At 44.5% G+C, this 12,358-nt stretch overlaps 1 protein-coding gene across 6 annotated transcripts in view; it reads right to left on the minus strand.

The window, feature by feature from the left end:
* NAP1L1 (nucleosome assembly protein 1 like 1) overlaps nt 1–12,358 on the minus strand; it is a 47,303-nt gene that overhangs the window by 12,619 nt on the left and 22,326 nt on the right. For 4 of the 6 annotated variants that reach the window (XM_077265324.1, XM_077265327.1, XM_077265322.1 and 1 more), the window contains exons 5-10: nt 3,845–3,986; nt 3,680–3,760; nt 2,173–2,301; nt 2,000–2,071; nt 622–761; nt 178–323 (exon numbers count right to left, since the gene is read on the minus strand). In XM_077265324.1, the coding sequence (XP_077121439.1) occupies nt 178–323; nt 622–761; nt 2,000–2,071; nt 2,173–2,301; nt 3,680–3,760; nt 3,845–3,986 (710 nt within the window). The remainder of the gene's footprint in view (nt 1–177; nt 324–621; nt 762–1,999; nt 2,072–2,172; nt 2,302–3,679; nt 3,761–3,844; nt 3,987–12,358) is intronic. The other 2 variants (XM_077265325.1, XM_077265323.1) reach the window with 1 other exon arrangement.

The following is a 12,358-nucleotide window of genomic DNA, read 5'->3' on the forward strand; positions in this document are numbered from 1 at the left end:
TCTTGAGCTTGGGTCAGATCAAGACCACTTACCAATAAACATGGATTTATGATAGCAGGTTAACTATAAACTTGCTAGGACTCTGTTTCAAGGTTCAAGCAGCCCATAAATTACATTTTAAATAATGTAGGATTTTTGTAAATTGCAATCAGAATGACCGTAATAAAACTGGCTTACCTTCAGGAGGACAAAAAAAGTTGAAAAATGAGTCATTGGGAACAGTTTTTGTGACAGTCCTTACTGTTCCACGGCCCTTGTGTTTTTGTTTCTTCTTTATGGTTTTTAAAGTAACATTTTTGCCTTTTTTCCAGTCAATCTGGCACCTGAATTAAAAAAGGAATCCCATGCAGTTACTTTAAATGAATATTGAGGCAAAACTACAAATGTCCAGCTAGTAGCCTTATTAAATATAAACAAATTCACTTTTGGACACTTCTGTAAAATTTGCAACAAAAGTATTGACAAGACTGGCTAGTGCTCTCTGAATGGGATACAATGAAACCTTAATGAATGTTAGGCAAAGTTCACACTAGCAAAGAGAAAGAAAAAAAAAAAAATCATATGAAAGTTTTGTCTTTAATGTGTGTAAGGCAGTTAATAAAACAGTTTAAAGTCACTTACCCTGTACAGCCCATGATTTCTGGTCCATCGAAAGAAAATGGATCAGACTCATCAGGTTCTGATCTCATTTTGTATGTCTTTGTCAAAACTTCATTAGCGAAGAACTCATTTGCCTCATAATGGAATTCTAAAGTGAAACTCTGCATAAAAACAAAAAACATGTCACCGTTTCCATGCTAATTAATTTTGCACTTAGATTTTGCAGCATGAATTAACATGCGGTGGATCTTATATCCGCAGCCCATCAATTCACGCTGTGGCATTGCAAGAGACGTCGAAAAGTTTAATGCACTATGCCGGCCCTGTAAGATACAGAAATTCTTCTGTAAGATACAGAATAGGCAGAGGAGGGTCCATTGCTTTGTTTGCTACATAGACTATGTTCCGAAGAAAGACTAACCTCACCAATGAAGAACATCCTAATTGTTAAGGCACTTTCATGGTGCACAGTCCATTCTGTGGCAGCAGAATTCCAATTTAAAGGGAGTCCATCCCCTAGGTTTGTGACCTCATTTGGGAGCGGCATAATGTTGAGAAAGAGACCCCGATTCCAAAGATGTATTACTTAGTTTACTGAGTGCAGCAGTTGTAACTAGTGATGAGCGAACGTGCTTTATACGAGTAGTATATTAGAGTCCCTGTAGGTGCATGTGTTGCGGCTGTCTACTGCCGCAGGAACTCAAAATTATTCGAGCATGCTCGAGATAATCTGATAACATGTAATCCAAGCATGTTCGCTCATCACTAGCTGTAACACTTTAGATGAAGCGAGCTAACCCATCCCACACTAGTTTTCTGTGTACATTGTCTATTGATAGCTAGCTGCTTATCGATAGTGGGGGCACAGTTGGACTAGCAGGCATGCGATACCTAGTCCAGAAGTGATAATCCCCTGGTGATAAAACTTTCACTGTAAGTTAATAGCACAGCCAAAAAAAGTAACTTATGGCTGGAATCTGTTTCAGCCCCATCTCCTGCTGTATTCACAATACATTGCAAAAACCTGCAGACAGATTCCCTTTAATAACTGAAGGAAAACTCATTTTGTTCTTCTGTTATATTGGGTTCTTTGATGAGGCCACCTTATTTTCTTGGCCCTGCCTATAAAGCCCCAGTAGAAACACAGTTATTAACAGCCATGGAAAGTTCTGATCTATTGTGTTGCCAACTCTTCTGAAGCAGGTAGTTTTAAGTTCACACCTCCTTATAAGTTGAATAGCCACACATTTCTCTCCAATACTCATGGATGGAGCTCAATATCCTAATCAGCCAGACACTACTACAAGGAGATGGAGATTAATCCTTCCTTGATGGAAAAGTCAAAGGACAAGACCTACTGAAAGAGGGAAATCATTCTAAAAAGTAGCAAAATTCTTACCATTGGTTGACCAACATCTGAAAACTTTACTTTAATGTCTTTTAAGTGTTTCAGTATTGGTTCATCATGCTCCTGTATTGGGTTTAGACAATAAAAAAAATAAATAAATAAATCAGCCTATAGTTCAGTAACTTTTACAACTTAACATTAAAGGATAGATTTGGCAGCCTTACCTGAACCATGTCACTAAGGAGATCAACATTTTTAAATACGGTTAACCAGAATTCTGGAATGCCTTTAGGGTCCTCCTTTTCTTCATCTTTCTTCTCCTCCTCAACCTTCGCCTTCTCTTTCAAATCCTCCTAGTGCAAAGTTTATGATAAAACATCCAAACACAGCAAGGGCATGTTCACTGCAGTCTGTACTCTGGTAATTAAGATTCTTGCTGGCCTTTATGTTCATATAAAATGCCTTCACAATTTCAAGCTAGAGCATGGTTTTAATTCTCTGTATGTGCGCGCCAGGACCCACAGACGTTTTGGAATAACGTGAGCAATCTTTCACACTGCCTGTAAACGCCTGCACACAACGTTCACGGCTTGAAATTTAAAGAATAAACGTTTTTTTAGGATTGGCGAGTGCCATTTTTTCAAGACCTAGTTTTGCGAATGTTTGAATATACTGACAAGATGCACCACAAGATGCCGGTGAGCCACACTTTAAGAAAAGGCTTCTAAACCAATAATAGTTTTGTGCAGAATCGCCTTTACATGATTCTCTGTATACTGTTGATCTGTTCAAATGGGCTGTATACACAGATTTCCCCACTAAATCCACTTCACATTACAGTACTATTGACCTGCATTATATCTGATAAAAACCTATGCACAGCAGTCTGCCATGTGGCTACTACTGGCAATGCAAGTTTGACATTTGTAGCAGATCAAGTTTACAGTGCGCTACACCCATTGCAAACAAATGAATAAAGTCTGCAATATTTCAGCACCAACTAGTGTGGCCATAGCCTTAAAATGGCTAGATAAGAAGTCTACGAATGTTTTGACTACATTTCCTATATACACATAGACTAAAAGATAAATGTTGCAGGGCTCCTGATACTCCAGTGAAGAGTTTCCTGAGAACAAATATACTCAGATGACGAACATACTCTAACTTTGTGAAGGTTTGGGGTCAGTTTTTCGTACAAAGGGTTTTAAGGTCTCTGGGCAGACCTTCACACTACTCCCCCCCCCCGGTGAACTATGTATAGAAACCAGTAATTAAAGTGTTAGCCTTAACTTTCTTCATGAGAACACCACGGCTGGCTGCCATGGGCAGTGTACTCCTGATGACTGAAAGTTTGGACTAGCAGCAGTGGTCCAAACTGGAGCATGAAGCGCTGGGAACCAGACACTGGTTTGTTGGATCTGACCAGTCAGCTGCATGAGCAAGTTGTAAAGTAAAGCCGCTAGCAGCACATACTCCTTACCTAGGTAATCAGTGCGGCTTGTCTCCTGCATAATGCACTGTATACTACAAAATTACAAATTCTCTTATAATTAAAAAAAAAACAAAAACCTGCAGCTACATGCTTTTGCAGTTTTTAACCACACAAGAAAATCCCTTTTCTTGCTGGCATTACCCCATTCATTGGGTTAAAATCTGTATTTTCATTAGGCTTTGTGTCAGCACTAGTTGATTCTGAGGTATGAAAGAACACATGCAAATAAAGTTACTCACTGAAATCTCTTCCTCTTCATCTACTTTCCATTCACACTCTTCTTCCGTGGGTTCATAAGTGGCATTGATAATTTCACTTCTCTATTAGGAGGGGGGGAAAAAAAAATTCCATAAAAATCAATTGCACATAAAAAGCCCCTTCTATAATGCATACCCATAAGTTACCTTGTCAAAGAGTGGCTGATAAAGATCGGCGTATTTCCTCTCCAGGGCATGGACCTCTTCATAGAATTTGGCTTCAATCTGTGCACATTTCACTTGAAGGTTTTTAAGCGCATTCACTCGTCTTTTTACTATTTTAGGTAGGCTGAAATAAAGAATCGGTGGTGAAAGGTTTGCAGGGTGTAGCAAGATGTACTCAACTTGCCTAAAGGGGTCATTTCATAATCATCTACACAGGATAGTGTATGATCGCAGTCTGAGCAGGGCAACAAAAGAACAATAGAGAACAGAGCAGAAGTGAGCATGTGCACGCACAGCTTCATTTGCTGGCTACAGTAGCGGTCAAACATCCGGCCTATGGCTCTATTCACACCAGTGACTCCCAGAATAGGTGGGCACTTTACCAGCTAGACCACCAGCTAGCATACAGTTTATCCTTTATAGGACACCTTCAAAATATACGTAAAAATCGTAGTTACTTACCGATAACGGTATTTCTCTGACCCCATGATGGCACCACGGGGAGAGAGGGGTCCGCCCCCAGGGACAGGAAACCTACAGGTGAAAAAGGGCGTACCTCTCTCCCACATCAGTTGGTTTACAGAGCCTTATACAGAACTTCAGCTGCAACTTAATATTTACACAATTAAGCTTAACAATTTTAACTTAACAGAGGCACCGTGACTAAACTAATCATCAACATTATTATTATGTGCACACCTGTGTGTGAAAAGGGAGGGAATATACGGGTGCCATCATGGGATCAGAGAAATACCGTTATCGGTAAGTAACTACGATTTTCTCTATCCCCATGATGGCACCACGGAGAGATTTACATAGATTGTAATTTTTTTAGGGAGGGACCACTGCCTCTAGAACCCTTCGACCAAAGGTGAGATCAGAGGAGGTCAAGTCTAAGCGGTAGTGTTTGAAAAATGTAGACTGGGAAGACCAAGTGGCCGCTCTACATATCTGTTGTATTGAAGCGCCCGCTCTTTCCGCCCAGGATGATGCCACTGCTCTGGTCGAGTGCGCTTTTATATTCTCCGGGATGGCCGCCCCGCTGGAAGAGTAGGATAGGGCGATGGCATCTCTTATCCACCTCGCTAGCGTAGATTTTGACGCTTTCTGTCCCTTCCGTGGACCCTGGAAGCAGACAAACAGAGCCCTATCCTTCCTGCACTCCCTAGTGGCTGACAAGTATTGGAGTAGGCACCTCCTAACATCAAGGGTATGTAGTGTTTTTTCTCCCTCATTCTTGGGGTTGGGACAGAATGAGGGCAGGGAGACCTCTTGTGTCCTGTGAAATTGAGACGCGACTTTTGGGAGGTAAGCCGGGTCTGTTTTTAGAATGACTCTGTCCTCGAGAATTTGAGTGAAGGGAGGGCCCGCGGACAATGCTTGTATGTCACTAACGCGACGGGCTGAGGTTAGGGCCACTAAGAGTGTTGTTTTTAAAGATAGAATCTTTAGGGGTGCGTCTGCCAAGGGCTCAAAAGGAGATTTGGTTAGTGCATTTAGAACAAGGTTTAAATCCCATGGAGGGGCATTATGCAAAGGAACCGGTCTTGATCTACCCGAGGCTTTGATGAATCTCACGATCCATCGGTTTCTGGCTAGATCGTAATTATACAGCGCTCCCAAGGCTGCTACCTGAACCTTTAGAGTACTTGTAGCTAGCCCTTTTTCCAAACCCTTTTGCAGGAATTCGAGAATTTTATCTATTGGGATTTCCCCCCCTGGGTCAGCTCCCGATACAGACATGAATTTCTTCCACACTTTGCCATATATTTTGGTGGTTACGGGTTTCCTACTCTGTAGTAATGTGGACACCAGATTGGATGAAAACCCTTTGCTACTTAATAGCTTCCTTTCAAAAGCCAAGCTGTCATATGTAGGCTTTTTACATTGGGGTGACACACTGGGCCCTGGGATAACAGATTTTGCGTGTCTGGTAGAACCCACGGGCTGTCTAAGGACATCTTTCTCAGCCAAGAAAACCATATTCTGCGAGGCCAGAATGGAGCTATGATTATCACTGTTGCCCCCTCCTCCCGAATTTTCCTCAAGACTAGGGGAATGAGGGATATTGGAGGGAACGCGTAGGAGAGGCGATAGTTCCAGGGGACTGTAAGAGCGTCCAGAGCTACTGGCCCTCCCCGGGGATCGATTGAGCAGAACTTTCTCACTTTCCGGTTCTGATAGTCCGCGAATAGGTCTATTTCTGGCTCTCCCCAACGCTTCACTATTTGGTTGAATACCGACTGTTTCAGCTCCCACTCCCCCTGTTTCAAGCGTGTTCTGCTGAGAAAGTCTGCGGTCTGGTTTTCTGAACCCTTTATGTAAAGGGCTGTTAGGGACTTCAGATTGTGTTCTGCAATGTAAAAGATGGATCGGGTCTCTTCCATCAGTGTTTGTGACCTGGTACCCCCTTGGTGGTTTAGGTATGCTACCACTACCTGATTGTCCGAGAAGATTTTTACGTGGTGGGAGCGGATGATTTTTAGAAAGTGTATTAGGGCGAGTTTTACCGCTAGCAGTTCTTTCATATTTGATGAGGTTAGTTCTTGATTTTTGCTCCAGTTCCCTTGTGTCACCTGACCGTCTATATGAGCACCCCACCCCCAGGGGCTTGCATCAGTCGTTAGGATTTTTTCTGTCGGTAGTGACCAGGGGACCCCCCTGGTAAGATTTATCGGGTCCGCCCACCACTGTAGGGAGTGTAGCGTAGTTGGTGATATGCTTAACTGCCCGTCTAAATTTCCTCCCAGACACAGGCTTGAACTTAAAGTCTCCCATTGTAAGTCCCGGGAATGGCACTGTGCCCACTGCACGGCCGGGATACAGGATGTCATGGAGCCCAGCAGGGACATGGCTTTCCTGAGCGTGGTGACCGGGGATGCTGACAACTGTACTGCTGCCTGTGTCATTTTTTGAATCTTCCCCTGAGGAAGATAACACATTTGTGTGGTTGAGTCGAGGACTATCCCCAAGTACTCCTGTACCTGCGATGGGACTACTTTGGATTTGGTAAGGTTCAGCAGCCAACCTAGACTTGACAGAGAAGTCATAACCAAATCCAACTGCTGTTTGCAGTGATGGAATGATGTCCCTGCTACAAGGAGGTCGTCCAGGTAGGGAACTATCAGGATATTCTGTTCTCGTATATGAGCCATCACTTCCGACATTAGTTTCGTGAATACCCGGGGTGCGACAGCTAACCCAAATGGGAGGGCCCGAAACTGATAATGTTTCACCTCCCCCTGGATATTCGCTGCTAGCCGGAGGTACTTTTGATGATCCTTGTGGATCGGTACATGATAGTATGCATCTGGTAGATCTAGAACCGTCATGAAACACCTGGGAAAGAGTATTTTTACGCAAGATTTTATTGTCTCCATTTTGAAGTGTGGGATCTCGAGAAAACTGTTTAACTTTTTGAGATTTATTATCGTCCTGTATGATCCATCTGGCTTCTTTCGGAGGAAGAGGGGAGAGTAGAAGCCCATGCCCCTTTCCTGGTGTGGGACTTCCTGTAGGACTTCCTTCTGGACTAGGCCTAGAATTTCTTCCTGAAGAGCCGACTGTTTTTGAGACTGTCTCTGTGGTGTCACCATGAAGAGGTTGTTGGGGGGGGGAATGCGGAACTTTAGCTTGAGCCCTTCTCGTACTATGCCTAGTATCCAGGGACTGCTTGAAATTTTTTCCCAGGCTGGAAGAAACCTTTTCAGTCTTCCGCCAACCTGGTGGACACCTTCATTGAGTTTTTTGTTGTCGGGAGTAGGTTTGTTGAATAGGAACCCTCTGGTTTTATTTCTTTTTTCCTCCCATGTTTTTTTGTTCCCTTTCGGAGGTTTTCTCCGCATAAATTTTTTATTCCGAAAGGAACGTCTAAGATTGGTTGGGGAAACCAGGGAAAGACTTTTTCTTGTCCTCGGCTTTCTCGAAGATGTCATCTAGCGTTGCGCTGAACAAGAATTCACCCTCACAGGGTATTGAACACAGTCTTGTTTTTGTCTGAAGGTCCCCTGGCCAACATTTTAGCCACAGGGCACGTCTTGCGGCGTTCGAGAAGGCGGCAGCCCTGGCTGCTAGTCTGGCCGAATCTACAGATGCATCCGCCAAAAAAGCTGCTGCACCTTTCATTACGGACACTGATTTTTGAATTGTGTCTCTTGAGACTTTTTCTTTTAATTGGGAATCCAAGTGTTCGAGCCACACCATTAGCGCGCGAGCCGTGCAGGTGGCCGCGACAGCTGGTTTAAGCCCGCCTCCTGCCGCTTCCCAGGAATTTTTTAGGAAACCCTCGGCTTTTTTGTCCATCGGGTCTTTTAAGGTACCCATGTCCTCAAAAGGTAGGGCAAACTTTTTTGAGGCCTTTGCTATGGCCACATCTAATTTTGGTGCCTTACTCCAGGACGAGCAGGCTGGGTCAAACGGGTATTTTCTTTTGGGGGTCAGGAGAGCTTTTTTGTCTGGCTTTTTCCATTCTCTTTTGATTAGCGAGTGAATTTTCTCATTTACTGGAAATGCTCTTTTCCTTTTTTGTTCCAGGCCGCTGAACATTATGTCCTGCGCTGCTCTTTTAGGTCGCTCATCTACTAGCCCCATTGTTGCTCTGACCGCTTTTACCAAAGCGTCTGTTTCCTCGATAGGGAAGCAACTGCGTCCCCCCTCAGAGGATACTGAAGAGGTGTCAGAGGCTGACGAATCATTTGAGTCAGATAACTCGCTTTCTGACTCGTCCGCACTAGACTCAGGGAACTCCGGTCTTTTTTTATGTTTTTTCTTTGTGGTTTTAATATTTTTAATGGCACTTTCCACCTGGCTTTTTATTAATGATTTTAATTCTGAGGCAAATGATGGGGTTTCCTCCTGAATCCTTTTTTATACAACCGCTGCATAATCTCTTCTCCCAGGAGGAAGGCAGCTCATCTGAACATATGGCACATTCCTTGTGCTTAGTTTTGCTTGTACATTTTTTACCCTAGAATAAAAAGAGTAACCCCATATTAAACTCAGCACTTTCACGTAGATCACTCACCCCCTGTGGATCAGAGATACCGTCTCAGGCCTGGGGACTGTATCCGCTGGAATCGTCACTGGCCGTGTGGTTTTTGCAGATCCTCGACTGCGTTGAGACTCTGATCGTCCGCTGCTGCTGCGCTGTACAGAGGAAGAGTTTCCTTTGCGCTGCTGCTGTAAGTGCAGACGCCGCTGCACATGTGCCTGCTCAGGAGATTGCTGGACAGCTTCCTGCATAACCTGCTGCTCGTTTTCGCTCATAGTGGCCTCCGCACTGTCTGGTGCACTTGGAGTTTGAATTTGCCACACTTTTCTGTTTGCTGGCGTTCTTTTATTGTATTTGTGCCGGCGATACCGGAAGTGGCGGTCTGCGCATGCGCCCGCCCCACTTCCGGTTCCCTGGATCGCCGGCCTCACATGGGGAAAGATATGCGCTGGGACGCCGGCGCGCGCGTGCTAGCGCTCTGTCGGCGCCTACACTTCGGCGGTAACGGCTCTGCCGGTAATGGCGCCGGTGTTCTGCCCACATCGTCCGGTCATGGTTCGGGCATTGCAGCCCCGATCTTGCCTGGGCTTATGGAAAGGTAGCCGCCGCTACTTCCATGCGGTGGTATAGAGCTCTTTTGGCGGCCGCCGTCACCCGCTCCTTCCTACCCCCTTTTTTTTTTTTTTTTTTTTTTTTTGAGGAAGGCAGACTTGCTTCCTTTCACTGCCTTCCCCCCTCACTCACCCATGAGGCCCGCCGACCCCTGTGGTGGTGCTTCAGGGAAGGGAAAAAAGGGGGGAGAAAACCGCTCAATCCAGCCGTGACAGGGCACCCCCTATCAAGAAATCGACTGGACCAGCCCCTGGAATCCCACGAAGAATCCTTCAGGTACGTGCTGTAGGTTCCCCGTCAGGGACAGGAAACCAACTGATGTGGGAGAGAGGTACGCCCTTTTTCACCTGTAGGTTTCCTGTCCCTGGGGGCGGACCCCTCTCTCCCCGTGGTGCCATCATGGGGATAGAGAAAACAAAGTACAATCTAAATCATAAGAAATGCTTTACGCGGAGGTAGCAAGATATGGTGATGTTACCACTGAAGTTTTCAGCCAAACTTTGCAGAGACTGCGCAAACAAGAGGTCTGACATGTACACTAGGTCCAGGACTGTTACAGCAGCTACACCTATGGTGTGAACCCACAGAATGTTTAAAGGCTTAAGTTAATTTAACCCCTTTCTGACGTACTATCCCGTCGAGGTGGGGTGGGCCCGTATGACCACCGACGGGATAGTACGTCATATGCGATCGGCCGCGCTCACGGGGGGAGCGCGGCCGGGTGTCAGCTGCCTATCGCAGCTGACATCCGGCACTATGTGCCAGGAGCGGTCACGGACCGCCCCCGGCACACCGCGATCAAACATGATCGCGGTGTACCGGCGGTACAGGGAAGCATCGCGCAGGGAGGGGGCTCCCTGCGGGCTTCCCTGAGACGATCGGTACCAGGTGATGTACTCACCTTGTACCGAGCGTCTTCTCCCTGCAGTCCCCGGATCCAAAATGGCCGCGGGGCTGCATCCGGGTCCTGCAGGGAGTACTTCCGGGTCAAGGTCCGGAGCCGGCTGCAGAGCAGCCTGCTCCGATGAAAGTAAGATCGCCCATCTGACAGAGTGCTATGCAAAACTATCAGATCGGCGATCTGTAATGTCCCCCCCCTGGGACAAAGTAAAAAAAATAAAAAAAAATTCCTAAATAAATAAAAAAAAAACTACTATTCCCATAAATACATTTCTTTATCTAAAAAAAAAAAACAAAAAAACAAAATAATAAGAGTACACATATTTAGTATCGCCGCGTCCGTTATGACCCAACCTATAAAAAACTGTCCCACTAGTTAACGCTTTCAGTGAACACCGTAAGAAAAAAGAAAAAAAACAAACAAAAAAACGCTTTATCATCATACCGCCGAACAAAAAGTGGAATAACACGCGATCAAAAAGACGGATATAAATAAGCATGGTACCGCTGAAAACGTCATCTTGTCCTGCAAAAAACGAGCCGCCATACAGCATCATAAGCAAAAAAAAAAAAAAAAAAAAAAAGTTAGTTCCCAGAAAGCGATACCAAAATAACCTTTTTTATAAAATAGCTTTTATCGTATAAAAGCGCCAAAACATAAAAAAATGATATAAATGAGATATCGCTGTAATCGTACTGACCTGAAGAATAAAACTGCTTTATCAATTTTACCAAACGTGGAACAGTATAAACGCCTCCCCCAAAAGAAATTCATGAATAGCTGGTTTTTGGTCATTCTGCCTCACAAAAATCGAAATAAAAAGTGATCAAAAACTGTCACGTGTCCGAAAATGTTACCAATAAAAACGTTAACTCGTCCCGCAAAAGACATGACCTCACATAACTCTGTGGACCAAAATATGGAAAAATTATAGGTCTCAAAATGTGGTAGCGCAAAAAATTTTTTACAAAAAAAAAAAGCGTCTTTCAGTGTGTGACGGCTGCCAATCATAAAAATCCGCTAAAAAACCCGCTATAAAAGTAAATCAAACCCCCCTTCATCACCCCCTTAGTTAGCGAAAAATAAAAAAAATTTAAAAAATGTATTTATTTCCATTTTCCCATTAGGGCTAGGGTTAGGGCTACGATTACATTTACGGTTGGGATTAGAGTTAGGGGTGTGTCAGGGGTGTGGTTAGGGTTACCGTTGGGATTAGGGTTAGGGGTGTGTTTGGATTAGGGTTTCAGGTAGAATTGGGGGGTTTCCACTGTTTAGGCACATCAGGGGCTCTCCAAACGCGACATGGCGTCCGATCTCAATTCCAACCAATTCTGCGTTGAAAAAGTAAAACAGTGCTCCTTCCCTTCCGAGCTCTCCCGTGCGCCCAAACAGGGGTTTACCCCAACATATGGGGTATCAGAGTACTCGGGACAAATTGGACAACAACTTTTGGGGTCAAAGTTCTCTTGTTATCCTTGGGAAAATAAAAATTTGGGGGGCTAAAAATAATTTGTGGGAAAAAAAAGATTTTTTTATTTTCATGGCTCTGCGTTATAAACTGTAGTGAAACACTTGGGGGTTCAAAGTTCTCACACCACATCTAGATAAGTTCCGTAGGAGGTCTAGTTTCCAATATGGGGTCACTTGTGGGGAGTTTCTACTGTTTGGGTACATCAGGGGCTCTGCAAATGCAATGTGACGCCTGCAGACCAATCCATCTAAGTCTGCATTCCAAATGGCGCTCCTTCCCTTCCGAGCTCCGCTATGCGCCCAAACAGTGGTTTACCCCCACATATGGGGTATCGTCGTAATCAGGACAAATTGCACAACAACTTTTGTGGTCTAATTTCTTCTTACCTTTGGGAAAATAAAAAATTGGGGGCAAAAAGATCACTTTTGTGAAAAAATATGATTTTTTATTTTTACAGCTCTGCATTATAAACTTCTGTGAAGCACTTGTTGGGTCAAAGTGCTCACCACATATCTAGATAAG

This window comes from Ranitomeya variabilis, chromosome 5 (genome assembly GCF_051348905.1).
Source record: "Ranitomeya variabilis isolate aRanVar5 chromosome 5, aRanVar5.hap1, whole genome shotgun sequence".
NCBI classification, from domain to species: Eukaryota; Metazoa; Chordata; class Amphibia; order Anura; family Dendrobatidae; genus Ranitomeya; species Ranitomeya variabilis.